This window comes from Oncorhynchus kisutch, linkage group LG26 (genome assembly GCF_002021735.2).
Source record: "Oncorhynchus kisutch isolate 150728-3 linkage group LG26, Okis_V2, whole genome shotgun sequence".
NCBI classification, from domain to species: Eukaryota; Metazoa; Chordata; class Actinopteri; order Salmoniformes; family Salmonidae; genus Oncorhynchus; species Oncorhynchus kisutch.
The window spans coordinates 2,726,506-2,750,381 of record NC_034199.2 but is presented as its reverse complement, the minus strand read 5'-3'; the positions used below and the strand labels follow the sequence as shown (position 1 = coordinate 2,750,381).

At 42.0% G+C, this 23,876-nt stretch overlaps 1 protein-coding gene across 2 annotated transcripts in view; it reads left to right on the top strand.

The window, feature by feature from the left end:
* Positions 1–23,230, top strand: part of tmtc4 (transmembrane O-mannosyltransferase targeting cadherins 4) — a 39,552-nt gene extending 16,322 nt beyond the window's left edge. For both annotated transcript variants that reach the window (XM_020472569.2, XM_020472570.2), the window contains exons 6-18: positions 1,077–1,177; positions 1,490–1,582; positions 6,461–6,622; positions 7,001–7,203; positions 7,858–8,032; positions 8,261–8,392; positions 8,611–8,690; positions 8,915–9,022; positions 9,177–9,318; positions 10,214–10,328; positions 20,728–20,840; positions 22,002–22,071; positions 22,497–23,230. In XM_020472569.2, coding sequence (XP_020328158.1) covers positions 1,077–1,177; positions 1,490–1,582; positions 6,461–6,622; positions 7,001–7,203; positions 7,858–8,032; positions 8,261–8,392; positions 8,611–8,690; positions 8,915–9,022; positions 9,177–9,318; positions 10,214–10,328; positions 20,728–20,840; positions 22,002–22,071; positions 22,497–22,648 — 1,646 coding nt within the window. In that variant the 3' untranslated portion in view covers positions 22,649–23,230. The remainder of the gene's footprint in view (positions 1–1,076; positions 1,178–1,489; positions 1,583–6,460; positions 6,623–7,000; positions 7,204–7,857; positions 8,033–8,260; positions 8,393–8,610; positions 8,691–8,914; positions 9,023–9,176; positions 9,319–10,213; positions 10,329–20,727; positions 20,841–22,001; positions 22,072–22,496) is intronic.
* The last annotated feature ends 646 nt before the right edge of the window (positions 23,231–23,876 follow it).

Sequence of the window (23,876 nt, the reverse complement as noted above, 5' to 3'; positions counted from 1 at the left end):
GAACCACACGGGGGGACCTAGTGAATGACCTGCAGAGAGCTGGGACCAAAGTAACAAAGCCTAATATCAGTAAAACACTTTACCGCCAGGGACTCAAATCCTGCAGTGCCAGACGTGTCCCCCTGCTTAAGCCAGTACATGTCCAGGCCCGTCTGAAGTTTGCTAGAGATTATTTGGATGATCCAGAAGAAGATTGGGAGAATGTCATATTGAAAGATGAAACCAAAATATAACTTTTTGGTAAAAACTCAACTCGTCGTGTTTGGAGGACAAAGAATGCTGAGTTGCATCCAAAGAACACCATACCTACTGTGAAGCATGGGGGTGGAAACATCATGCTTTGGGGCTGTTTTTCTGCAAAGGGTCCAGGACGACTGATCCGTGTAAAGGAAAGAATGAAAATGGGCCATGTATCGTGAGATTTTGAGTGAAAACCTCCTTCCATCAGCAAGGGCATTGAAGATGAAACGTGGCTGGGTCTTTCAGCATGACAATGATCCCAAACACACCGCCCGGGCAACGAAGGAGTGGCTTGGTAAGAAGCATTTCAAGGTCCTGGAGTGGCCTAGCCAGTCTCCAGATCTCAACCCCATAGAAAATCTTTGGAGGGAGTTGAAAGTCCGTGTTGCCCAGCAACAGCCCCATAACATCACTGCTCTAGAGGAGATCTGCTTGGAGGAATGTGCCAAAATACCAGCAACAGTGTGTGAAAACCTTGTGAAGACTTACAGAAAACGTTTGACCTCTGTCATTGCCAACAAAGGGTATATAACAAAGTATTGAGATAAACTTTTGTTATTGACCAAATACTTATTTTCCACCATAATTTGCAAATAAATTCATAAAAAATCCTACAATGTGATTTTATGGATTTTTCTCTCTCATTTTGTCTGTCATAGTTGAAGTGTACCTATGATGAAAATTACAGGCCTCTCTCATCTTTTTAAGTGGGAGAACTTGCACAATTAGTGGCTGACTAAATACTTTTTTGCCCCACTGTAATGCAGAAACCATTTTATCGTTTGAATATGTAAGTTATGAACTACGTCTCACTCATCTATGGATGTCTTCTGCAGGTAGGGAGAGCGAGGAGAAGTTTTCCATCCATTGGATTGCCGTGAGCCTCTTGCTGTGCACTGCGGCCATGCTCTGCAAAGAACAAGGCATCACAGTCCTGGTAGGGGCGTCAACATCCTCACCTTACTGTTAAATAAATGCGACCTAGTAGCCGCTTTTATCCAAAGTCCGTAGATATTTAGTACGTGATCCCTGCGAGAATTAAACTCACAGACTTGGCATAGCTAGTGCCACTCTCTTGATAGTCATATACAGTACATTGTGTTTATGACTAAGCTTGTGTAATGGAAGCCAAATACATTTGTAGCCTATATTTAACTCTTGTGAACTTGACCCAGCAATTATCTGATGTCTGTCGCTGGTTTATATTGTGCTTGAATGTCTAATCTCTAATGTTTTTCTCTTCTCTCAGGGGGTGAACGCTGCCTTTGATGTCCTTCTCATCTGTAATGTAAATGTCTACGAGCTGAGCCAGAGGCTGTTCCTCAGGAGGAAAGCAGAAGACGTGAGTAACTAGCATACTACTTACAATGCCCAATACATGTCTTTATTCTACAAGGTATGCTAGTGTGGACATTGGAACAGTGACATTAGCTTGGGTTGGGCGGTATCCAGATTTTCATAAAGTTATAATGTTCTTGTGCCATACTGGGATGTATGGTATTACCGGTACTGCACACAAGGGACGCTATTTCTTTCCGAACGTAAAAAATATACACTACCGTTCAAAAGTTTGGCATCACTTACAAATGTCCTTGTTTTCCATGAACACATACATGAAATTAGTTGCAAAATGAATAGGAAATATAGCCAAGACGTTGACAAGGTTATAAATAATGATTTTTAATTGAAATAATAGTGTCCTTCAAACTGCTTTCATCAAAGAATCCTCAATTTGCAGCAATTACAGCCTTGCAGACCTTTGGCATTCTAGTTGTCAATTTGTTGAGGTAATCTGAAGAGATTTCACCCCATGCTTCCCGAAGCACCTCCCACAAATTGGATTGGCTTGATAGGCACTTCTTACGTACCATACGGTCAAGCTACTACCACAACAGCTCAATAGGGTTGAGATCGGGTGACTGTGCTGGCCACTCCATTAAAGACAGAATACCAGTTGACTGCATCTTCCTTAAATAGTTATTGCATAGTTTGGAGCTGTGCTTTGGGTCATTGTCCTGTTGAAGGAGGAAATTGTCTCCAATTAAGTGCCTTCCACAGGGTATGGCATGGCGTTGCAAAATGGAGTGATAGCCTTCCTTCTTCAAGATCCCTTTTACCTTGTAAAAATCTCCCACTTTACCACCACCAAATCACCCCCAGACCATCACATTGCTTCCACCATGCTTGACAGATTGCGTCAAGCACTACTCCAGCATATTTTCTTCTTTGTGATCCGAACACCTCAAACTTAGATTCATCTGTCCATAACACTTTTTTCTAATCTTCCTCTGACCGGTGTCTGTGTTCTTTTTCCCATCTTCATCTTTTCTTTGCCAGTCTGAGATATGGCCTTTTCTTTTTAACATATGTTTCTCAAACTAGACACTCTGATGTACCTGTCCTCTTGCTCAGTTGTGCACCGGGGCCTCCCACTCCTCTTTCTATTCTGGTTAGAGACAGTTTGTTCTGTGAAGGGAGTAGTACACAGTGTTGTACGAGATCTTCAGTTTCTTGTCAATTTCTCGTATGGAATAGCCTTCATTTCTCAGTACAAGAATAGATTGACGAGTTTCAGGAAAGTTATTTGTTTCTGGCCATTTTGAGCCTGTAAACGAACCCACTAATGCTGATGCTCCAGATACTCAACTAGTCTTAAGAAGGCCAGTTTTATTGCTTCTTTAATCAGGACAACAGTTTTCAGCTGTGTTAACATAATTGCAAAAGGGTTTTCTAATGATCAATTAGCCTTTTAAAATGATAAACTTGGATTACCTGAAGGTGAACCTTGGCCCCAGTCTGAGGTCCTGAGCACTCTGGAGCAGGTTTACATCAGGGAGCTCTGTACCTTTCTCTATTCATCTTTCCCTCGATCCTGACAAGTCTTCCCAGCCGCTGAAAAACGTCCACACAGCGTGATGCTGCCACCACCATGCTTCACCGTAGGGATGGTGCCAGATTTCCTCCAGATGTGACGCTTGGTATTCAGGCCAAAGTGTTCACTCTTGTTGTCATCAGACCAGATAATCTTATTTCTCATGGTCTGAGAGTCATTAGGTGCCTTTTGGTAAACTCCAAGCAGGCTGTCATGTGCCTTTTACTGAGGAGTGGCTTCCGTCTGGCCACTCTACCATAAAGGCCTGATTGTTGGAGTGCTGCAGAGATGGTTGTCCTTCTGGAAGGTTCTCCGTCTCCGCAGAGATACTCTGGAGCTCTCTCAGTGACATCGTGTTCTTGGTCACCTCCCTGACCAAGGCCCTTCTCCCTCGATTGCTCAGTTTGGCTGGTCGGCCAGCTCTAGGAAGGGTCTTGGTGGTTCCAAACTTCTTCCATTTTAGAATGATGGAGGCCACTGTGTTCTTGGGGACCTTCAATGCTGCAGAAATGTTTTGGTACCCTTCCCCAGATCTGTGCCTCAACACAATCCTGTCTCGGAGCTCTACGGACAACTGTGGGACCTTACATAGACAGGTATGCGTCTTTCCAAATCATGTCCAATCAATTGAATTTTCCAAAGGTGGACTCCAATCAAGTTGTAGAAACATCTCAAGGATGATCAATGGAAACAGGATGCACCTGATGTCAATTTTGAGTCTCATAGCAAAGGGTCTGAATACTTATGTAAATTAGGTATTTATTTATTTATTTATTTGTAAACATTTCTAAGAAACTGTTTTTGCTTTGCCATTATGGGGTATTTTAAAGTAAGACTTTAATGTAAGAAAATGTGGGAAAATGGAAGGGGTCTGTATACTTTTCGAATGCTCTGTACATTGTTGAGTTGAAACTCGGCTAGCTAGAAAACTAGCAAACTAAATGCATAGCCGGAGCCCTGAGCTGGAGAAAATGTATTTGACACTTCTTACGTATTTAGCTGGCAAACATTAGTAGTGAATTTAAAGTTTAAACTGATCAACTCTCTTGGGCTGCTCAACAGTGGATCGTCATGTTACGTTTGCTCCATTAGCTTTTTGTAAAGAAACATACACTTATGCGACTGGCTCAATTGAGTATTTCAGAATTTTTTTTTGTACAGTATTTAAAATCATACCGTCGGTAGAATGAAGGTATGGATATTGCATCGTAGCTATTGTAACATAATTTCACCATACACTCATATAACCATTTAAACCATGGTTATATGAGTGTATGTCTAACTAGAGCCTGAACGATATGGGATTTTTTGTTTTTCCGATTTTAGAGAGTGGAAATATTAATCAATAACGGATATGTGCCGATTTGTTTTTATTTTAGCTGAAATTTTAATAAAACTTCCGTACAAAGATACTCAACTTTGATTTCTTACATTTGAGGAAAGAACATTAATGTAATAATTTAGGAGCACCAGAAAGAGATTTTTTATGTAAAAATGGTGTTACTCTAATCTAGTGAAAGGCGAATAAACTGCACTGATTCCATCATCAGCAAATAAATGCCTAGGCTCTGAAGAATGAGCTGCCTCATGCTAGCCAGCTGGAAAACAATGACAGGACACATTTTCAGTGTATTAGTAATTAGCTATGTTTTCATCGATTGTAAGGCTGTAGCCACTGAATTCTGGTAATCACTTGAAAGGAAAAACAAGCGTTGTCTTTGTGCTATCTGGGATCTTTGGGACCTCCAAACAAATGTTTAGTGTAATGGTTCAGGTTTAGCGTAGGGACGTCCCAAGGATTCTTGATACTACTGAGCTTCAGTGAATAGCGTCAAGAACTCTCACACAGCTAGTTAGATGGCTGGCTAGCTTGCACTTGTCAAGGAAATGGATTAGCGATTGGCGAAACGTGAATTTGAACCAGTCCCTATCAAGTGACAATGAACCCATACATCAAAACGTAGCTGCAAAGTGCTACTTTGTAAACCGCAAAGTTTTTTTTTTGTGTGTGTCTCGGAAAACATTTGAATGACAGAGCTTGAGGAATAAGCTTCGCAAAGAGCATATATAACACTAGATCTCGCTGGCTTCACTAAAGGGCATTAACGTTACCACAGAGTTGAATGTTCTTAGCATGGCACTTACTTGGTACGCCCCATCAATTGTTTGTCAAGACACCTGACATCCTACCAAGACACTTTGCGTAATGGTATATGCCCAGGGTGCATTTTTGGCACTTTTATTGAGCTGGCCAGCTCAATAAAGTGGTAGCAGTAAGACTAAGAGTTAGTTCACAGTTGTTCACTCTCCTCTCTGACTTAAGGCATCTGCATGCTTCCCAGCCGAAACAGTTTGGAAGTGTTCGTGCATATATTATGATGACATTTTGTGACATTTTTGTACTTTGGTAAGGGTTTTTTCAGCTTTTCGGGCACAAGACATCTTTTCTCGAGGCAAGCCGAAGTCTATGCCCTTTCGTCGGTGATTGGTCAACAGTAGGGATTCTTCAAGTCTTGTCATTCAATGAGAGATTACTCATTTTCATGCCCAGTTTTTCTGCACCAAACATCTTAGTTAATGTAAAATTGTGCGACTAAGATCTCTGCAAAAACATAAAAATAAATGAGAGATTTCTCGAGTTATCTTAGATTAATTCTATTTAATTCTATTTTGAGAAAGTTTTTACTAGCTACAGTGTTTCAAAATGGACAAGCAGTTGCCGCCCTCAAGACAAATAATGTCATGCACAATAAAGTCAAATTCTATGAACTACTACTTTCTCCACATCTTGTATATGTCCTTTCCAATGGATCAAACGGCGATACAAATACATCAGTAAAAGGATACTATTGGTCGGGCTCTACCTCTTACACTAATTATGTTGCTTTTCCTGCTACACTACTCTATATGTCCTTATATTATACTAGGGAAGTTGTGTTTCCGTAGCTAGGGCTGACAGAAAGGGTTTGTGTAAAGCAGAATCAACAACCTCTGCATAATAATAACAGTGGCTTTGTGAGAATGCGAAAGTTCACAGTTTGCCATTGTTATGTAAATGCAGGCTGAAAAGTACCAGTTGCTTGGCTTTGACCCAAAGTGAGAGCATGACCGCCAGAGCCATGGCCGGTGAGACACATGTCGGCCCCACGTAGATGGAAACAAAATTCTGAGCCTTTTGGGTAAAACACTGGGGTAAATCCTGTATGGAAATGCACCAGAATAGCCTTCTAACATGTACCGATCATGTACCCTATGGTTATGGTTAGGTAAGTGTACCTAATTTGGACTCGGGCTGTTGTTGTTGTGGACTCCTCTATTACTATGTTTTTCTGGTGTGTGTCGTGTCAGGTGAGTGAGCGGGTGCGGACGGGCCTCCTGATCCGATTGGCTCTGCTGGCCATGGGCGGAGCCTCCATGCTGTACGCCCGCTGGAGAATCATGGGAACTGGGCCCCCCGCCTTCACTGAAGTAGACAACCCAGCATCCTTTGCAGACAATGTCTTTCTCAGAGTGAGTCGTGTTTTACCTATTTGAATGATACTGGATAGAGTATGTAGGCTAAATAACGACTCTTATGGTAATTTGTAACCTCACCCTCCTTTATGGAAGGAAATTATTTTAAAGTTATGTCAGAATACTAAATCTAAATGGATTAAGTTTTTTGGTTTTAGATGGTCTTTTTAGGATGTGATCTTAATAGTTGAAAACATCTAACTATCACCACGCAGACCTCTGTAGTAGTACAACAATCATAATTGTATTTTTTTATTTGAAATGTTCTTATTTTTTTCCCCTCTCTCCTTCTCCCTCACACTCTGCCATCTCACTCTGCTCTCTCTCTCTCTCTCTCCCCTTTCATTCTCATCTCCTGTTCTGTGTGATTGGCAGATAGTCAACTATAATTACTACTACTCACTGAATGCCTGGGTGCTGCTGTGTCCCTGGTGGCTGTGTTTTGATTGGTCCATGGGCTGTGTGCCCCTCATTAAGTCAGCATTTGATTGGAGGACGGCCTGGCTGCTGCTGCTCTGGTGCTTCCTGATAGGCTTGATAAGCCAAGCCTTATGCTCACAGGACAGCCAGAGGAGGAGGTAGGAGAGAGCTCAGCCGACACGTGTGTGCACACACACACACACACTGTTGTCAAGATAAAACATGTTTGGATACAATGTTAGTTACTCAGTTATGAACAGTGGATGGAATGTGACTCAAGCATCACCTCTGATCACTTTATAGAAACATTCAGAATAATCTCAGCTGACTTACAACTGTATATTACACAGTATGTCTGTGTTGTAAGTATTATGTAACCGTGTTTTTTAGGGGTCCAAGCAGTGAAAAGAACAAAGGCCAGCACACTGAATATGCTCTGATGAAAATCCTTTGAAATGTTGCCAATAAAGGTGGTAATTGGAAGCATATATAGTGTGCAGGCCTTTGTTTTTTTCTCTACTATACTTCATTAGCCCAGTGTTATGTTTCCACTTCCACCAAGGTTTTTTTTAAAGGATGTCGGTATGACCATGACCTTTTCTATACAACACCCACCCACCTCTTCCTCCTCACGTCCTGTTCACTGCAGACCCTCATTCAAATAATAGGTGTGAGTTCAGGTGGGCCGACCAAAAGTGGTGTAGGTAGGCAACAACACGTCCGCCCCTCTGATCCTCAACATGGGGGCCCCCTGTACTCCCTGTTCATCCAAATATTACAAAGTGTTACTTTGACCCTGTGAATCTTGTCAGGACGTTGACCCTGGGTCTGGTGCTGCTGGTAGTCCCCTTCCTGCCCGCCTGCAACATATTCTTCAGGGTTGGCTTCGTCATTGCAGAGAGGGTCCTCTACCTCTCCTCCGCTGGCTACTGTCTGCTACTGGCCTACGCCCTGGGACACTGCTGCGGCCGCTGGAGCAGATGCAAGGTAGAGAATATACACACACACACCCTCGCCCAGCTACAAGCTACACATCACATACATTTGAGGTTCTCCCCCCAAAAATTGTCACCTGATCTAGTCTTTTGTTGGACACTGAAAAGAGATGGAGGATTTAAGACTGTTAGGACGGGGCTGAATCAAACAGGGTTCACTTCATTGCCTTCAATTCATTGTCCTGTCGTAACGGATGGTCCTCAATCTTGTGTGTTGTAGGGGCTGCTCCGTGCCTCCCTGCTGGCCCTGCTATGTGTGTATGTGGCTCGCTGTGCCCTGCGCAGTCACCAGTGGCGGTCCGAGCAGAGCCTCTTCACCAGCGCCCTGTCAGTCTGTCCCCTCAATGCCAAGGTGGTGTCTGTCTGTCTGATGTGTCTATCTTTCTTGCTGGCTTGTCTGTCTGTCAGGATTACTGGTGCATTGATTGGTGTGTCTGTCTGTCTGCCTCTTTGTCAGACCATATTGGGTCCTCAAGCTGTCATGAAAATGATTCCCAAACTATTCAAAATAAGTTTTATTTGAAATATATATATATATATATATATATTTTTTTGTCTTTCCCTCTCCAGGTGCATTATAATGTGGGTAAGAACCTAGCAGACAGAGGGAACACCAGTGCTGCCATCAAGTACTACAGAGAGGCAGTCAGGTACGAATACTACAGGTTCACACTCTCAATATGAGTTTTTCTATAGTTCTATGGTACATGTAGGTTACATTCCAATGTCCATACTTGTATATCATTGTTTCATACTAGGTGTTATGCTACTGTGGATATTGGAACAGAGTCGCATTGGAAAGCACATGTCATGATAACACTTTATCAAACCTACGGCTGAAACCATTGAACCTCTCAGCTGTGTTTTGTGTCAGGTTGCATCCTACGTATGTCCACGCTATGAACAACCTAGGCAACATCCTGAAAGAGAGGAACGAATTGGTGGAGGCAGAGGAGCTTCTGGCAAAAGCTGTACTCGTACAGTAGGTGGACACACACACTGTCATGCACGAACATATGCATGCAATGTACATGCACACAGAAGAAAATCACAGATATAACTTTATTAGCCTTTGACTTCACAAAAAATAACACATTCCGGACATTAAACGCAACTGTGGTGTTCTTCTGAGAAAGGCCGGACTTTGCAGCAGCGTGGATGAATCTGGGAATAGTGCAAAACAGTCTGAAGAAGTTTAAGGAAGCAGAGCAGAGCTACTGGAACGCCATCCAATTCCGGAAGAAATACCCTGACTGTTACTACAACCTGGGACGCCTGGTGAGTACAAAGGTTGGACTTAATGCCACCAACCGAGGTTGGACTTAATGCCACCAACCGAGGTTGGACTTAAAGCCACCAACCGAGGTTGGACTTAAAGCCACCAACCGAGGTTGGACTTAAAGCCACCAACCGAGGTTGGACTTAAAGCCACCAACCGAGGTTGGACTTAAAGCCACCAACCGAGGTTGGACTTAAAGCCACCAACCGAGGTTGGACTTAAAGCCACCAACCGAGGTTGGACTTAAAGCCACCAACCGAGGTTGTACTTAATGCCACCAACCGAGGTTGGACTAAATGCCACCAACCGAGGTTGGATTTAATGCCACCACCCGAGGTTGGACTTAAAGCCACCATCCGTAAGCTTTCCTACTGTTAAACAGTCAATACAATTTACACTAATTAATTATTGAAGAATATGTTATTTATTGCCTTATGAGCTTAGTACTGTTGTACCCCAAACTGTAAGGTTAAATAAACTATATGTTTAATTGTATCATGTTGATCAGTCTATGTAGAAAAAGTTAATTCAATAGATTTGAGAGTAGTAACTTTTCCCAATAAGGTTCTGTAGCTTGTTCTGTTCCAAACCTAGTGGCAAGGCTGCTGTAAGCCTCAAAAACAGACTGCAGATTGTGGCTTTGATGATGAATGAAGGTGATGTGGTTTGCTAGAATGGTAATGTATGAAATCTACATAACCTGGTTCAAGCATTCATGACATCACCCTGAAGAAGGCACAGCGTTGGTGTGTTTTTACCCAGTAAATGACTAGGAGGTTATACATGTGGAGTGTGCAGCTCTTTGTTTTTAAAGCTTACTGTTTATTCACCGTTAGTCAGCACCTAAATCATTTCCTCTGGGTGTGTGCAAGCTCATGCTTTTTATTTGTCTAGTATGCAGACCTGAACAGACACCTAGATGCTCTGAATGCGTGGAGGAATGCTACAGTGCTAAAGCCTGACCACAGCCTGGCATGGAACAACATGGTCATACTACTGGACAACACTGGTAACCACACACACACACTGCCACATGCACGCACACCACATACACACTTCTAACACACACTTTCACAGACACACACACACTACCACATGCATGCGCACCCAGGGCTCTAAATAAAATCATTTAAATTGGTAGCACTGCTTCACCTAAAGTGAACACAACATAAGCACAACATAAAATCTGTTTCTCAAATTAGACACTTTAATGTCATTGTCCTCTTGCTCAGTTGTGCACCGGGGACTCACACTCCTCTTTTTATTCTGGTTAGAGACAGTTTGCGCTGTTCTGTGAAAGGAGTACCTGTCGGCCCCAGCCTCGAACTCAGGTCCTGTATGTACCTAACTGACAAACTCTGCCCATTCATTGCCATTTACCCGTTATTGTCTTAGCTCTCCTGATCTACATTTGTGTTTGCTTTTTACCTCTCTCTAATGTCAATATATCTTGTCTACTGGTGTCTTGGCTAGTTCTTATTGTTTTATTTCACTGTACAGTCGTGGCCAAAAGTTTTGAGAATGACACAAATATTCATTTTCACAATGTTTGCCGCCTCAGTTTGTTTGATGGCAATTTGCATATACTCCAGAATGTTATGAAGAGTGATCAGATGAATTGCAATTAATTGCAAAGTCCCTCTTTGCCATGCAAATGGCATGAATCCCCCCAAAAAAATTCCACTGCATTTCAGCCCTGCCACAAAAGGACCAGCTGACATGTCAGTGATTCTCTTGTTAACACAGGTGTGAGTGAAGACAAGGCTGGAGATCACTTTGTCATGCTGATTGAGTTTGAATAACAGACTGGAAGCTTCAAAGGGAGGGTGGTGCTTGGAATCATTGTTCTTCCTCTGTCAACCATGGTTACCTGCAAGGAAACACGCCCCGTCATCATTGCTTTGCACAAAAGGGCTTCCCAGGCAAGGATATTTTTGCCAGTAAGATTGCACCTAAATCAACCATTTATCGGATCATCAAGAACTTCAAGGAGAGCGGTTCAATTGTTGTGAAGAAGGCTTCAGGGCACCCAAGAAAGTCCAGCAAGCGCCAGGACCATCTCCTAAAGTTGATTCAGCTGTGGGATCGGGGCACCACCAGTACAGAGCTTGCTCGGGAATGGCAGCAGGACAGGTGTGAGTGCATCTGCACACACAGTGAGGTGAAGACTTTTGGAGGATGGCCTGGTGTCAAGAAGGGCTGCAAAGAAGCCTCTTCTCTCCAGGAAAAACATCAGGGACAGACTGATATTCTGCAAGAGGTACAGTGATTGGACTGCTAAGGACTGGGGTAAAGTCATTTTTTCTGATTAATCCCCTTTCCGATTTGTTTGGGGCATCCGGAAAAAAGATTGTCCGGAGAAGACGAGGTGAGCGCTACCATCAGTCCTGTGTCATGCCAACAGTAAAGCATCCTGAGACCATTCGTGTGTGGGGTTGCTTCTCAGCCAAGGGAGTGGGCTCACTCACAATTTTGCCTAAGAACACAGCCATGAATAAAGAATGGTACCACCACATCCTCCGAGAGCAACTTCTCCCAACCATCAAGGAACAGTTTGGTGACAAACAATGCCTTTTCCAGCATGATGGAGCACCTTGCCATAAGGCAAAAGTGATAACCAAGGGGCTCGGGGAACAAAACATCGATATTTTGGGTCCATGGCCAGGAAACTCCCCAGACATTAATCCCATTGAGAACTTGTGGTCAATCCTCAAGAGGCGGGTGGACAAACAAAAACCCACAAATTCTGACAAACTCCAAGCATTGATTATGCAAGAATGGGCTGCCATCAGTCAGGATGTGGCCCATAAGTGAATTGACAGCCTGCCAGGTCAGATTGCAGAGGTCTTGATAAAGAAGGGTCAACACTGCAAATATTCACTCTTTGCCATCAACATCATGTAATTGTCAATAAAAGCCTTTGACACTTATGAAATGCTTGTAATTATACTTCAGTATTCCATAGTAATATCTGACAAAAATATCTAAGACACTGAAGCAGCAAACTTTGTGGAAATTAATATTTGTGTCATTCTCAAAACTATTGGCCACGACTGTGGAGTCCTCAGTTCCGCTCAAAATGCCTTAGATAGCCCTTTTTGTCCCAGCCCACACACATGCAGAGACCTCACCTTGCTTAACTGGTGCCTCCATAGACGAGACCTCTCGTCACTCAACGCCTAAGTTTACCTCCACTCTACTCACATCCTACCATACCATTGTCTGTACATTATGCCCTGAATCTATTCTACCATGCCCAGAAATCTGCTCCTTTTATTCTCTGTCCCCAACACACTAGACGACCAGTTCTTATAACCTTTAGCCGTACCCTTATCCTACTCCCCCCCCCTGTTCCTCTGGTGATGTAGAGGTTAACCCAGGCCCTGTAGCCCCCAGTTCCACTCCTATTCTCCAGGCACTATCATCCCCCTCTTCAAAGGTGGAGACACTCTAGACCCAAACTGTTACAGACCTATATGTATCCTGCCCTGCTTTTCTAAAGTCTTCGTGAGACAAGTTAAACAGATCACCGAACATTTAGAATTCCACCGTACCTTCTCCACTATGCAATCTGGTTTCTGAGCGGGTCATGGGTGCACCACAGCCACGCTCAAGGTCCTAAACGATGTCATATCCGCCATCGATAAAAGACTATACTGTGCAGCCGTCTTCATCGACCTGGCCAAGGCTTTCGACTCTGTCAATCACCGCATTCTTATCGGCAGACTCAACATTCTTGGTTTTTCAAATGAATGCATCGCCTGTTTCCCCAACTACTTCTCAGATTTCAGTGTGTCAAATCGGAGGGCCTGTTGTCTGGACCTCTGGCAGTCTCTATTGGGGTACCACAGGGTTCAATTTTCCAGCCGACTCTTTTCTCTGTGTACATCAATGATGTCGCTCTTGCTGCTGGTGATTCTCTGATCCACCTCTATGCAGACAACACCATTCTGGCATATACTTCTGGCCCTTCTTTGGACACTTTGTTAACAAATCTGCAGACGAGCTTCAATGCCATTACAACACTCTTTCCGTGGCTCTTAAAGGCACCTTAGCCAAATACATTTCAACTCAGTTTTTCACAATTCCTGACATTTAAAATGATTAAAAATTATGTTCCTAGGTCAGTTAGGATCACCACTTTATTTTAAGAATGTGAAATGTCAGAATAGTAGTAGAGGGAATGATTTATTTCAGCTTTAATTTCTTTTATCACATTCCCAGTAGTCAGCCACCAATTGTGCAAGTTCTCCCACTTAAAAAGATGAGAGAGACCTGTAATTTTCATCATAGGTACACTTCAACTATGACGGACAAAATGAGAAGAAAAAAAATCCAGAAAATCACATTGTAGGATTTTTAATGAATTTACTTGCAAATTATGGTGGAAAATATTGATCAATTAGCCTTTTAAAATGATAAACTTGGATTAGCTAACACAACGTGACACAGGAGTGATGGTTATTGATAATGGGCCTCTGTACGCCTATGTAGATATTCCATAAAAAATCTGCCGTTTCCAGCTACAATAGTCATTTACCACATTAACAATGTCTACTCTGTAATTCAATTTGATGTTATTTTGATGGACAAAAAATTTGCTTTTCTTTCAAAAACAAGGACATTTCTAAGTGACCCCAAACTTTTGAACAGTAGTGTATATAACAACTTAAATTGTTGAATGAGTTTCCTGTTGACAGTAGATATTATATTCCTTCTCTTTGAGCCAGTTAAATATTGTTATGTTCTTATCATCTGCTAAACCATTACAATTACAACTGGCTATACTTATTTCACCATTTACCATAATGAGATACAAGTTTTAAATCTATTTATCATAATATGTTTGTAAATGTACCATGGTGATTGAGTATCCATATTAGCTGTACCGTGATATTTGCATTGCTACTAAGTAACCCTCCAATTGACTTCCGCTAAAGCACCCTCTCTCATCCCAAGCTCTCTCTTTCTTTCTGTGCCCCCAAGTGTTTAGATATATACTGGTAAAGTAACCAGGTTGTTAGCTAATGAGGTAACATGACTGAACAAGGTGTAAACAAATGCGTGGTTTTTGAACGACCCGCGACATGGTTTATGACGAGAGCCTAAAAACAAACATTTTGGTCCACCAAGCACATTTGCAGGTAGATGAAAAAATCTATGATCCACTCATAATTCTTACCAGTCGATACATTTATTCGCCATAATAACACCAAAAATCACCCCCAAAAATGGTCTAGTTTTTGATTTCCCTAGTTTTCTTTTCTTCAGGTTTTCACTCTCAAAATCATACCTTTTTTAATAGAACATCCAATTTTGTTGTTTCTCTAAGTCCACAAGAATGCTTAAACCACATCAGGAGGAGACCACATTCTGGGGAAGAAAATAAAACACATGTTTTGCAGGGTATATTTGCCCTTTTTTAATTTCAATTCTGTTTATAAAACAAGACACTCGATCGATACAGAGCATCATAAAATCATATTATTGTGCCAGGTAATTTTACTTTACAGTTAACATTTAATTTGGAATTGAATACGTCTCAGGAAAGTTGCAAGAAATACAAGTCACTGATGAATTCTTTAACATTCTTTACATGTAGGCTTTGGCTTGAAGTACAAGTCACTGATGAATTCTTTAACATTCTTTACATGTGGGCTTTGGATTGCACAAATCTGCATTCACATTCTTCTCTAGGGCACTTGGAAACAACTGCACAATGAAGACTATCATTACAACAATTATTATCTGGGAGCATGTATCTAGGAGCATAAGCAACCAAAATGGTCGTTCTTTAGAGGCATGTGCGTACCACACACACACACACACCACTAACACACACTTTGACACACTCACCACAGTTGCTGTCTAATGGGAGATACTATGAGTGACAATACCCATCACTTGCTTTGTTTTGTGCCCAAACTATTTTGGATATTCAAAATCAATCTTTAATAGTTGAGTAATGGATGAATTTCCATTGATTACATGCGCCGCAGAGTTAGTCAAATGCCTCATTTTTACTCATTCATCCGTACGCACAGTTGTTCAAAGATTGTTTCTGTACGTTAACAGCAGTGAAGACAGAGACAAAGCTAAAAAAAAATGGGGGGAAATTTGATCTAAGCGCCCAACGTGATTAGACTGGAAGAGCAGGAACCGGCAATGCTTGAAATTTATGTATTAAAGCTTTGTGTGTGGAGTTTTCCAAAGGCACTCTTCCCTGCCGTGTGGAGAATGCGCTGATTTCCAGACGTTGGCGCCGCTTTTGTCAGAAGCCTCTCCCGAGGGGGGCGGGGTCTCCCAGGAGGGCCCTAGAACCATCCAATCGCCAGCCAGCATGCCCATGATCAAACGCAAGGCAGACACAGAGAAGTGCCCCCTCAGAATTCAGAATCCCCCTCCTCCACCCCTTCTCCCCATAATTTCTTCCCCAAATATGCCAAGCCTACATGTCACCAAAAAACATAAAGTAACTGGGGTGTGCTTCCTTTATTCTCCTTTATTGCACAGAGACAAAGCTGAGCTAGCACACATACACACAGCAATAAAAGAAACATCCTCTCACTGTCAACCCTGTTTATTTTCAGCAAACTTAACACGTGTAAATATTTGTATGAACATAACAAGATTCAACAACTGAGACATAAACTGAACAAGTTCCACAGACGTGACGAACATAAATTGAATAGTGTGTCCCTGAGCAAAGGGGGGTCAAAATCAAAAGTAACAGTCAGTATCTGGTGTGGCCACCAGCTGCATCAAGTACTGCAGTGCATCTCCTCCTCATGGACTGCACCAGATTTCCCATACTTGCTGTGAGATGTTACCCCACTCTTCCACCAAGGCACCTGCAAGTTCCCGGACATTTCTGGGGGGAATGGCCCTAGCCGTCACCCTCTGAGCCAACAAGTCCCAGACGTGCTCAATGAGATTGAGATCCGGGTTCTTCGTTGGCCATGGCAAAACACTGACATTCCTGTTTTGCAGGAAATCACGCACAGAACAAGCAGTATAGCTGGTGGCATTGTCATTCTGGAGGGTCATGTCAGGATGAGCCTGCGGGAATGGTATCACACAAGGGAGGAGGATGTCTTCCCTGTAACGCACAGCATTGAGATTGCCTGCAACGACAACTAGCTCAGTCCGATAATGCTGTGACACACCACTCCAGACCATGACGGACCTTCCACCTCCAAATCGATCCCACTCCAGAGTATAGGCCTCGGTGTAACGCTAATTTCTTCAACGATAAATGCGAATCGGACCATTACCACTGGTGAGACAAAACTGCGACTCGTCAGTGAATAGCACTTTTTGCCAGTCCTGTCTGGTCCAGCGACGGTGGGTTTGTGCCCATAGGCGACGTTGTTGCTAGTGATGTCTGGTGAGGACCTGCCTTACAACGGGCCTACAAGCACTCAGTCCAGCCTCTCTCAGCCTATTGCGGACAGTCTGAGCACTGATGGAGGGATTGTGCATTCCTGGTGTAACTCGGGCAGTTGTTGTTGCCATCCTGTACCTGTCCCTGTACCTGTCCCGTTTGGATGTACCGATCCTGTGCTGGTGTTGTTACACGTGGTCTGCCACTGTGAGGATGATCAGCTGTCTGTCCCGCTGTCTTAGGCATCTCACAGTACGGACATTGTAATTTATTGCCCTATCCACATCTGCAGTCCTTATGCCTCCTTGCAGCATGGCTAAGGCACATTCACGCAGGGACCCTGGGCATCTTTCTTTTGGTGTTTTTCAGAGTCAGTAGAAAGGCCTCTTTAGTTTTTTAACTAAAGTTTAAGTTTTCATAACTGTGACCTTAATTGTCTACTGTCTGTAAGCTGTTAGTGTCTTAAAACTTCTTAAGGATAGGTGTTTCCTGGCTGGACAACTTCCGGTGAAACTGGAGGGAGTGCAATTCAAATACATTTTAAACACTTATGTACATATACAGTTGAAGTCGGGAGTCTACTTAAAAAAAATGTTTTGCCTTTATTTAACTAGGCAAGTCAGTTAAGAACAAATTCTTATTTTCAATGACAGCCTAGGAACACTGGATTAACTGCCTTGTTCAGGGGCAGAACGACAGATTTGTACCTTGTCAGCTTGGCGATTCGAACTTGCAACCTTTCGGTTACTAGCCCAACGCTCTAACCACTAGGCTACCCTGCCGTCCCCTACATACACCTTAGCCAAATATTTTTAAACCCAGTTTTTCACAATTCCTCACATGTAATCCTGTTAAAATCCCTTGTCTTAGGTCAGTTAGGATCACTACTTTATTTTAAGAATGTGAAATGTCAGAATAATAGTAGTGAGTGATTTATTTCGGCTTTTATATCTATCATCACATTCCCAGTGTGTCAGAAGTTTACATACTCAATTAGTATTTGGTACCATTACCTTTAAATTGTTTAACTTGTGTCAAACGTTTCTGATAGTCTTCCTCAAGCTTCCCACAATAAGTTGGGTGAATTTTGGCCCATTCCTCTTGACAGAGCTGGTGTAACTGAGTCACGTTTGTAGGCCTCCTAGCTCACACATGCTTTTTCAGTTCTACCCACAAATGTTCTATAGGATTGAGGTCAGGGCTTTGTGATGGCCACTCCAATACCTTGACTTTGTTGTCCTTAGGCAATTTTGCCACAACTTTGGAAGTATGCTTGGGGTCATTGTTCATTTGGAAGACCCACTTGCGACCAAGCTTTAACTTTCTGACTGATGTCTTGAGATGTTGCTTCAATTTATCCACGTAATTTTCCATCCTCATGATGCTATCTATTTTGTGAAGTGCACCAGTCCCTCCTGCAGCAAAGCACCCCCACAACATGATGCTGCCACCCCCATGCTTCACGGTTAGGATGGCGTTTTTCGGCTTGCAAGCCTCCCGCTTTTTCCTCCAAACATAACGAGGGTCATTATGGCCAAACAGTTCTATTTTTGTTTCATCAGACCAGAGGACATTTTTCAAAAGTACGATCTTTGTCCCCATGTGTAGTTGTAAACTGTAGTCTGGCTTTTTTATGGCGGTTTTTGAGCAGTGTCTTCTTCCTTGCTGAGCGGCTTTTCAGGTTATGTTGATATAGCCCTTGTTTTTCTGTGGATATAGATACTTTTTACCTGTTTCCTCCAGCATCTTCACAAGGTTCTTTGCTGTTGCTCTGGGATTGATTTGGAATTTTCGCACCAAAGTACGTTCATCTCTGTGAGACAGAACGCCTCTCCTTCCTGAGCGGTATGACTGCTGTGTGGTGTTTATACTTTGTGTTTATACTTGTGTACTATTGTTTGTACAGATGAGCGTGGTACCTTCAGGTGTTTGGAAATTGCTCCCGAGGATGAAGCAGACTTGTGGAAGTCTACAGGGTTTTTTTTTAGGTTTTGGCTGATTTATTTTGATTTTCCCATGATGTCAAGCAAAGAGGCACTGAGTTTGAAGGTATACCTTGAAATACATCCACAGGTACACCTCCAATTGACTCAAATGATGTCAATTAGCCTATCAGAAGCTTCTAAAGCCTTGACATCATTTTCTGTCATTTTCCCAGCTGTTTGAAGGCGCAGTCAACTTAGTGTATGTAAACTTCTGACCCACTGGAATTGTGATACAGTGAATTATAAGTTAAATAATCTGTCTGTAAATAATTGTTTGAAAGAAAAATTACTTGTCATGCACAAAGTAGATGTCCAAACCGACTTGCCAAAACTATAGTTTGTTAACAAACTGTGGAGTGGTTGAAAAACGAGATATAATGATTCCAACCTAAGTGTATGTAAACTTCCGACTTCAACTGTAAATGTCTTATATTTGCGTTAATCTAACTGCACTGTCCGATTTACAGTAGCTACTACAGCAAAACATGCCATGCGATTGTTTGAGGACGGCACCCCACATCAAAATATTTTTCCCCCGGCACAGGTTTCATACATTCACATATAACGATTAAATATTCACTTACTTTTTGAAAATGTTCCTCTGATTTGACATCCAACGGGTCCTAGCTTTAACATGTAGTGTCGTTTTGTAAGATAAAATCCTTCTTTATATCCCAAAATGTCAGTTTTGTTTGCTTCACCGATTTGAGTCATCCACTCGTTCATCTTGCAGAGAAAGAATCCGATATTCTACCCCTAAACTTTGTTTCAACAAGTCAAAATACGTTTCTATTTACTCCTCAGATACCCTAAAATGTAATGAAACTATAATATTTATTTCGGAAAGAAGTATGTTCAATAGGAAACTGATTTTAGCAGGTGCGTAATGTCTTCATGGCACACGCAAACACGAATTTCCAAGACTGTGTCCCTCTACTAAAACTGTTATTTCTTATTCGTTTTTGAAGTTACATGCCTGAAACCTTGAACGTAGACTGCTGACACCCTGTGGAGGTCATAGGAATTGCAATATGACCTTTTTCATTTCTAAGAGGATGGTCTTTCTCAACAAAAAAACATCTTTCTTTTTCTTTGGATTTTCTCCTACCATGTCTTTTGTGTTATATTCTCCTGCATTATTTAAAAATGTCTATAAACGGCAAAGTGTTTTCTTTCCAATGGTACCAATTATATGCATATCCTGGCTTCATGGCCTGAGTTACAGGCAGTTTACTTTAGGCACGTCATTCAGGCAGGAAGTGGAGAAAAAAAGTGGCCTAGCCCTAAGAAGTTTTAACGACCGATCCACAGGTGCATGTTCATTAATTGCTTAATGTTCATTGAACAAGCATGGGAAACAGTGTTTAAACCCTTTACAATGAAAATCTGTGAAGTTATTTGGATTTTTACAAATTCTCTTTTGAAATACAGGGTCCTGAAAAAGGGATGTTTCTTTTTTTGCTGAGTTTATATGCACACATATAGCATACACATGTGCACGCAGAGCATGACTCGGGGCCTCTCTCCATCTATCTCTCTCTCCCTGCCACCTTCCCTTCCTCTATCTCTCTCCTTCCCACCTTCCCTCCCTGGTCAGACAGGTCTGACAGAGATCAATAAGCCAGTGGTCCTTGTGTTCAGCCCCTAATTAGGAAGCTAAAGCGCTCTTCCATGTGTGGAGAGGAAAAACTCTGCTCTACACACCACAGACAACACACACATGTACACGCACACTGGGCGCTCAGTTTATATTGGATTTCATCATTTTATCTATTGTATAAAGGTAGAAGCACTTGCTTTAAAGCTCTGTACGTTCGTACAAGCAGTTGACATTTGTATTCTATGAATGCATCGACTTCCAATTAAGACTTTTAAAGCTGACTTGTAGTCTGACGGTTTTAAACTTTGTTCTCCTCATGACTTGGATTTCCACCTTGCATGTCCACAGGCTTTGAACTACCAAGTTCAATCTCGCTTGTCTGTGTCTGACTATCCGTCTGTCCTTCTCATGTCTTTTCCTTCTCTCTCCTGTCGTCTAGGCAACCTAGCCCAGGCGGAGGCAATTGGCCGAGAGGCCCTAAAGCTCCTCCCTAACGACCACACCATCATGTTCTCATTGGCCAACGTCCTGGGCAAACTACAGAAGTATAAGGTCAGTAAGCCCAGAGAGAGAAATTACTTACAATAATTTACCTCAACTAGGGCTGTGACGGTCATGAAATTTTGGATGACAGTAATTGGTCAGCCAAATGACCGCGGTCACGTTTCAACCGTTGGAATAGCAATTTAGTAAAAAATAATCTAATCAAGTGATTAAGACACATTTTCTCCTCTCCTCCGCTCCTGACTGCATGTGCTGCCATAGAAATAGAATGAATGAAATGGACATCCTCATTTAAGTCAATAATGGCTGGACTGGTGGCAATTGCAAGTATAGCAGCAAAGGAGAAAAGCTAGGTTGAAGATAACAAAGGTTAAAACGAGGATTCTAATACCCCATAACTTTTTGCAGCAATGGGACCCGCTATGCAAGTTAGCAACGGCGCTGGTCATGTGAATGTTTATTTTCTTAAAGCTTTCACATGGAGTCCTAACTTTTATCTTCAAGCTAGGAGTAAAGCAGGAACTGAAACCAGGAACTGTACCTGTCTATTTGTGCTGTGATTTGTTGATTGAACTCAACTGACATTACGAAAAATTAGCCCCATCAGTTAACATCATTTGAATGAACATTCTACATTACCATGGAAATGATTGTATCACAATACCAGGCAGCCATTGCGAGTGTACCCATGAGTTTACCAGTCACATTTCCAGGGTTAGAGGTTGTAAGCCTGTTCTATTCATTCTATTTCTGTGTGTGTGTGCTGCAACCTAACACTCGTTTGCTACAACACCTTGCTCGTTTCTGCAAGGAGCAACACATTTTCATCACGTGGTTAAGAGTCCATGTTACCACAGAAACAGACTTAACCGCATGAAGTCATTGGGATTTAAACTATTTTTTTGGGACTCAAATCAAATGTTATTTGTCACATGCGCCAAATACAACAGGTGTAACCCTTACCGTGAAATGATTACTTACAAGCCCTTTACCAAGAATGCAGTTTTAAGAAAATATAGTTAAGAAAATATTATCTAAATAAACTAAAGTAAAAAATAACACTATAAAATAACTCAAATGAGGCTTATATACAGGGGGTACTGGTACCGAGTCAATATGCAGGGGTACAGGTGTGTGTGTGACTGCACTCCTAATGCAGCCAGACACCCACACACACTGAAACAAGTCCTGTGTTTTGTGCCCAATCAGGAGTCCGAAGGCTTCTTCCTCCAGGCTCTGAGGATCAACCCAAATGCTGCCAGTTGCCATGGCAATCTGGGTAAGACCAGTGGGTTCCGAGATACGTTTGATGTCGAACCATAGTTCTTATAGACCCATATAAATGTTTTTCATATACAGTATATTTGTCTTTTGTATTAAGACACTTGCCACATAAATAAATCCATAATACCTCAATGTGGTGTGTTTAATTAACAGTTTTGGGATAATGTGATGGGTTTGGTCTCAAGCAAGAGTAACAGGTAGAAACATTATTGGTCAAACATCATATGAAGTAAATGCATGGGCCACCTTCAGTAGGTACAAGGTAGAACGTTGCAGGTAGAAATGTCACGAAGAGGCTGACATGAATTGTGATTCCTTATTCTCAAAATCAGAGGCGTGTTTATTCTGAGTGTTCCACACCGTGTCTTTGGCCTCACAATAATATGTCTGTGTCTCTCCTCTCTCTCCCCTCCATCTCAGCGGTGCTGTACCATCGCTGGGGGAAGCTGGAGCTGGCGAAGAAGCACTACGAGCTGTCTCTGAAGCTGGATCCTGAAGCCCCAGGCACCCGGGACAACTACAACATGCTGCGACGCAAAATGGACCAGCTTTATAGGACCACACCACCCTGAGGGACTCAACCACTGACTGCATGCTGCAACACACACACATACGCAAATAACCATTCATTCATCCCAGCTTTGTACCGTTTCCATTCTATTTAAGAAATAAAGACTGTTTTGTGTAACATGTTCTGTTGCTTGTCCCCCATTATGGGAAGGGGACTAGATCGGTCTCTGTCTGTTCGTACGTTAGTCACACGCGATGTCTGACAGCACTGGCCCGATTTTAAATAAACTTGGGTGAATGATGCGTCTTCCCTTACTGGGAAAAAAAACCTTTTTCACATGCAAATTCGTTTTGTGGCCAATTTAAGGCGAATTGTGAACTTCTGGAAAACAATTATGGGGAAACTTGTGGCGAACATTCTACTGTTTGCAAATTTGTTTCAAACTGTATGAATATGCAAATAAAATCTGATTTTTGGTTACTGTGTGTTAACATTTAAATGTATCTACATAAACCAAATCACGTCATTTTAAATAAACGTGCTTCTCACAAAGAAAACAAAACATACTATACTGAAAAAAAATGAGCGCGACATGTAAAGTGTTGATCCCATGTGAGCTGAAATAAAATATCCCAGAAATGTTTGATACGCACAAAAAGCTTATTTCTCTCATGTTGTGCACATATTTGTTAACATCCTTGTTCGTGGGCATTTCTCCTTTGCCAAGATAATCCATCCACCCAGCGGGTGTGTCACATCAAGACATTGGTTAAACAAGCATGATCATTACACAGGTGCACATTGTGCTGGGGATAATAAAATGACATGCTAACATGTGTAGTTTTGTCACACAACACAATGCCACAGATGTCTCAAGTTGAGGGAGCATGAGGAAACTGAAGTATTTCTGAATGTAATAAAGTTGGGGGAAAAATATATCCTGGTTGGGTGGGCCCAGGCCATAGATTAGGGCCTAATGAATTTATTTCAATTGACTGATTTCATTATATGAACTGTTACTCAGTTAAATCATTTAAATTGAAGCACGTTGTGTTTATTTTTGTTCAGTATAAATGTACCAAATATACTAAACATGTACTCAATGTCTTAACAGATTAAAATGAATCCAGTACAACTTGAAATCTGCATGCTAGTGAAGAAAAGATGGGATATTTCCCAAATAAATTGCTAATTGAATCTATTGATGTAGATACAACATTTACATGAGAGAAATGGGAACACTATGGGGATTTTGACCTTAAGATGTTTAAAGGGGAAACTACAGAATT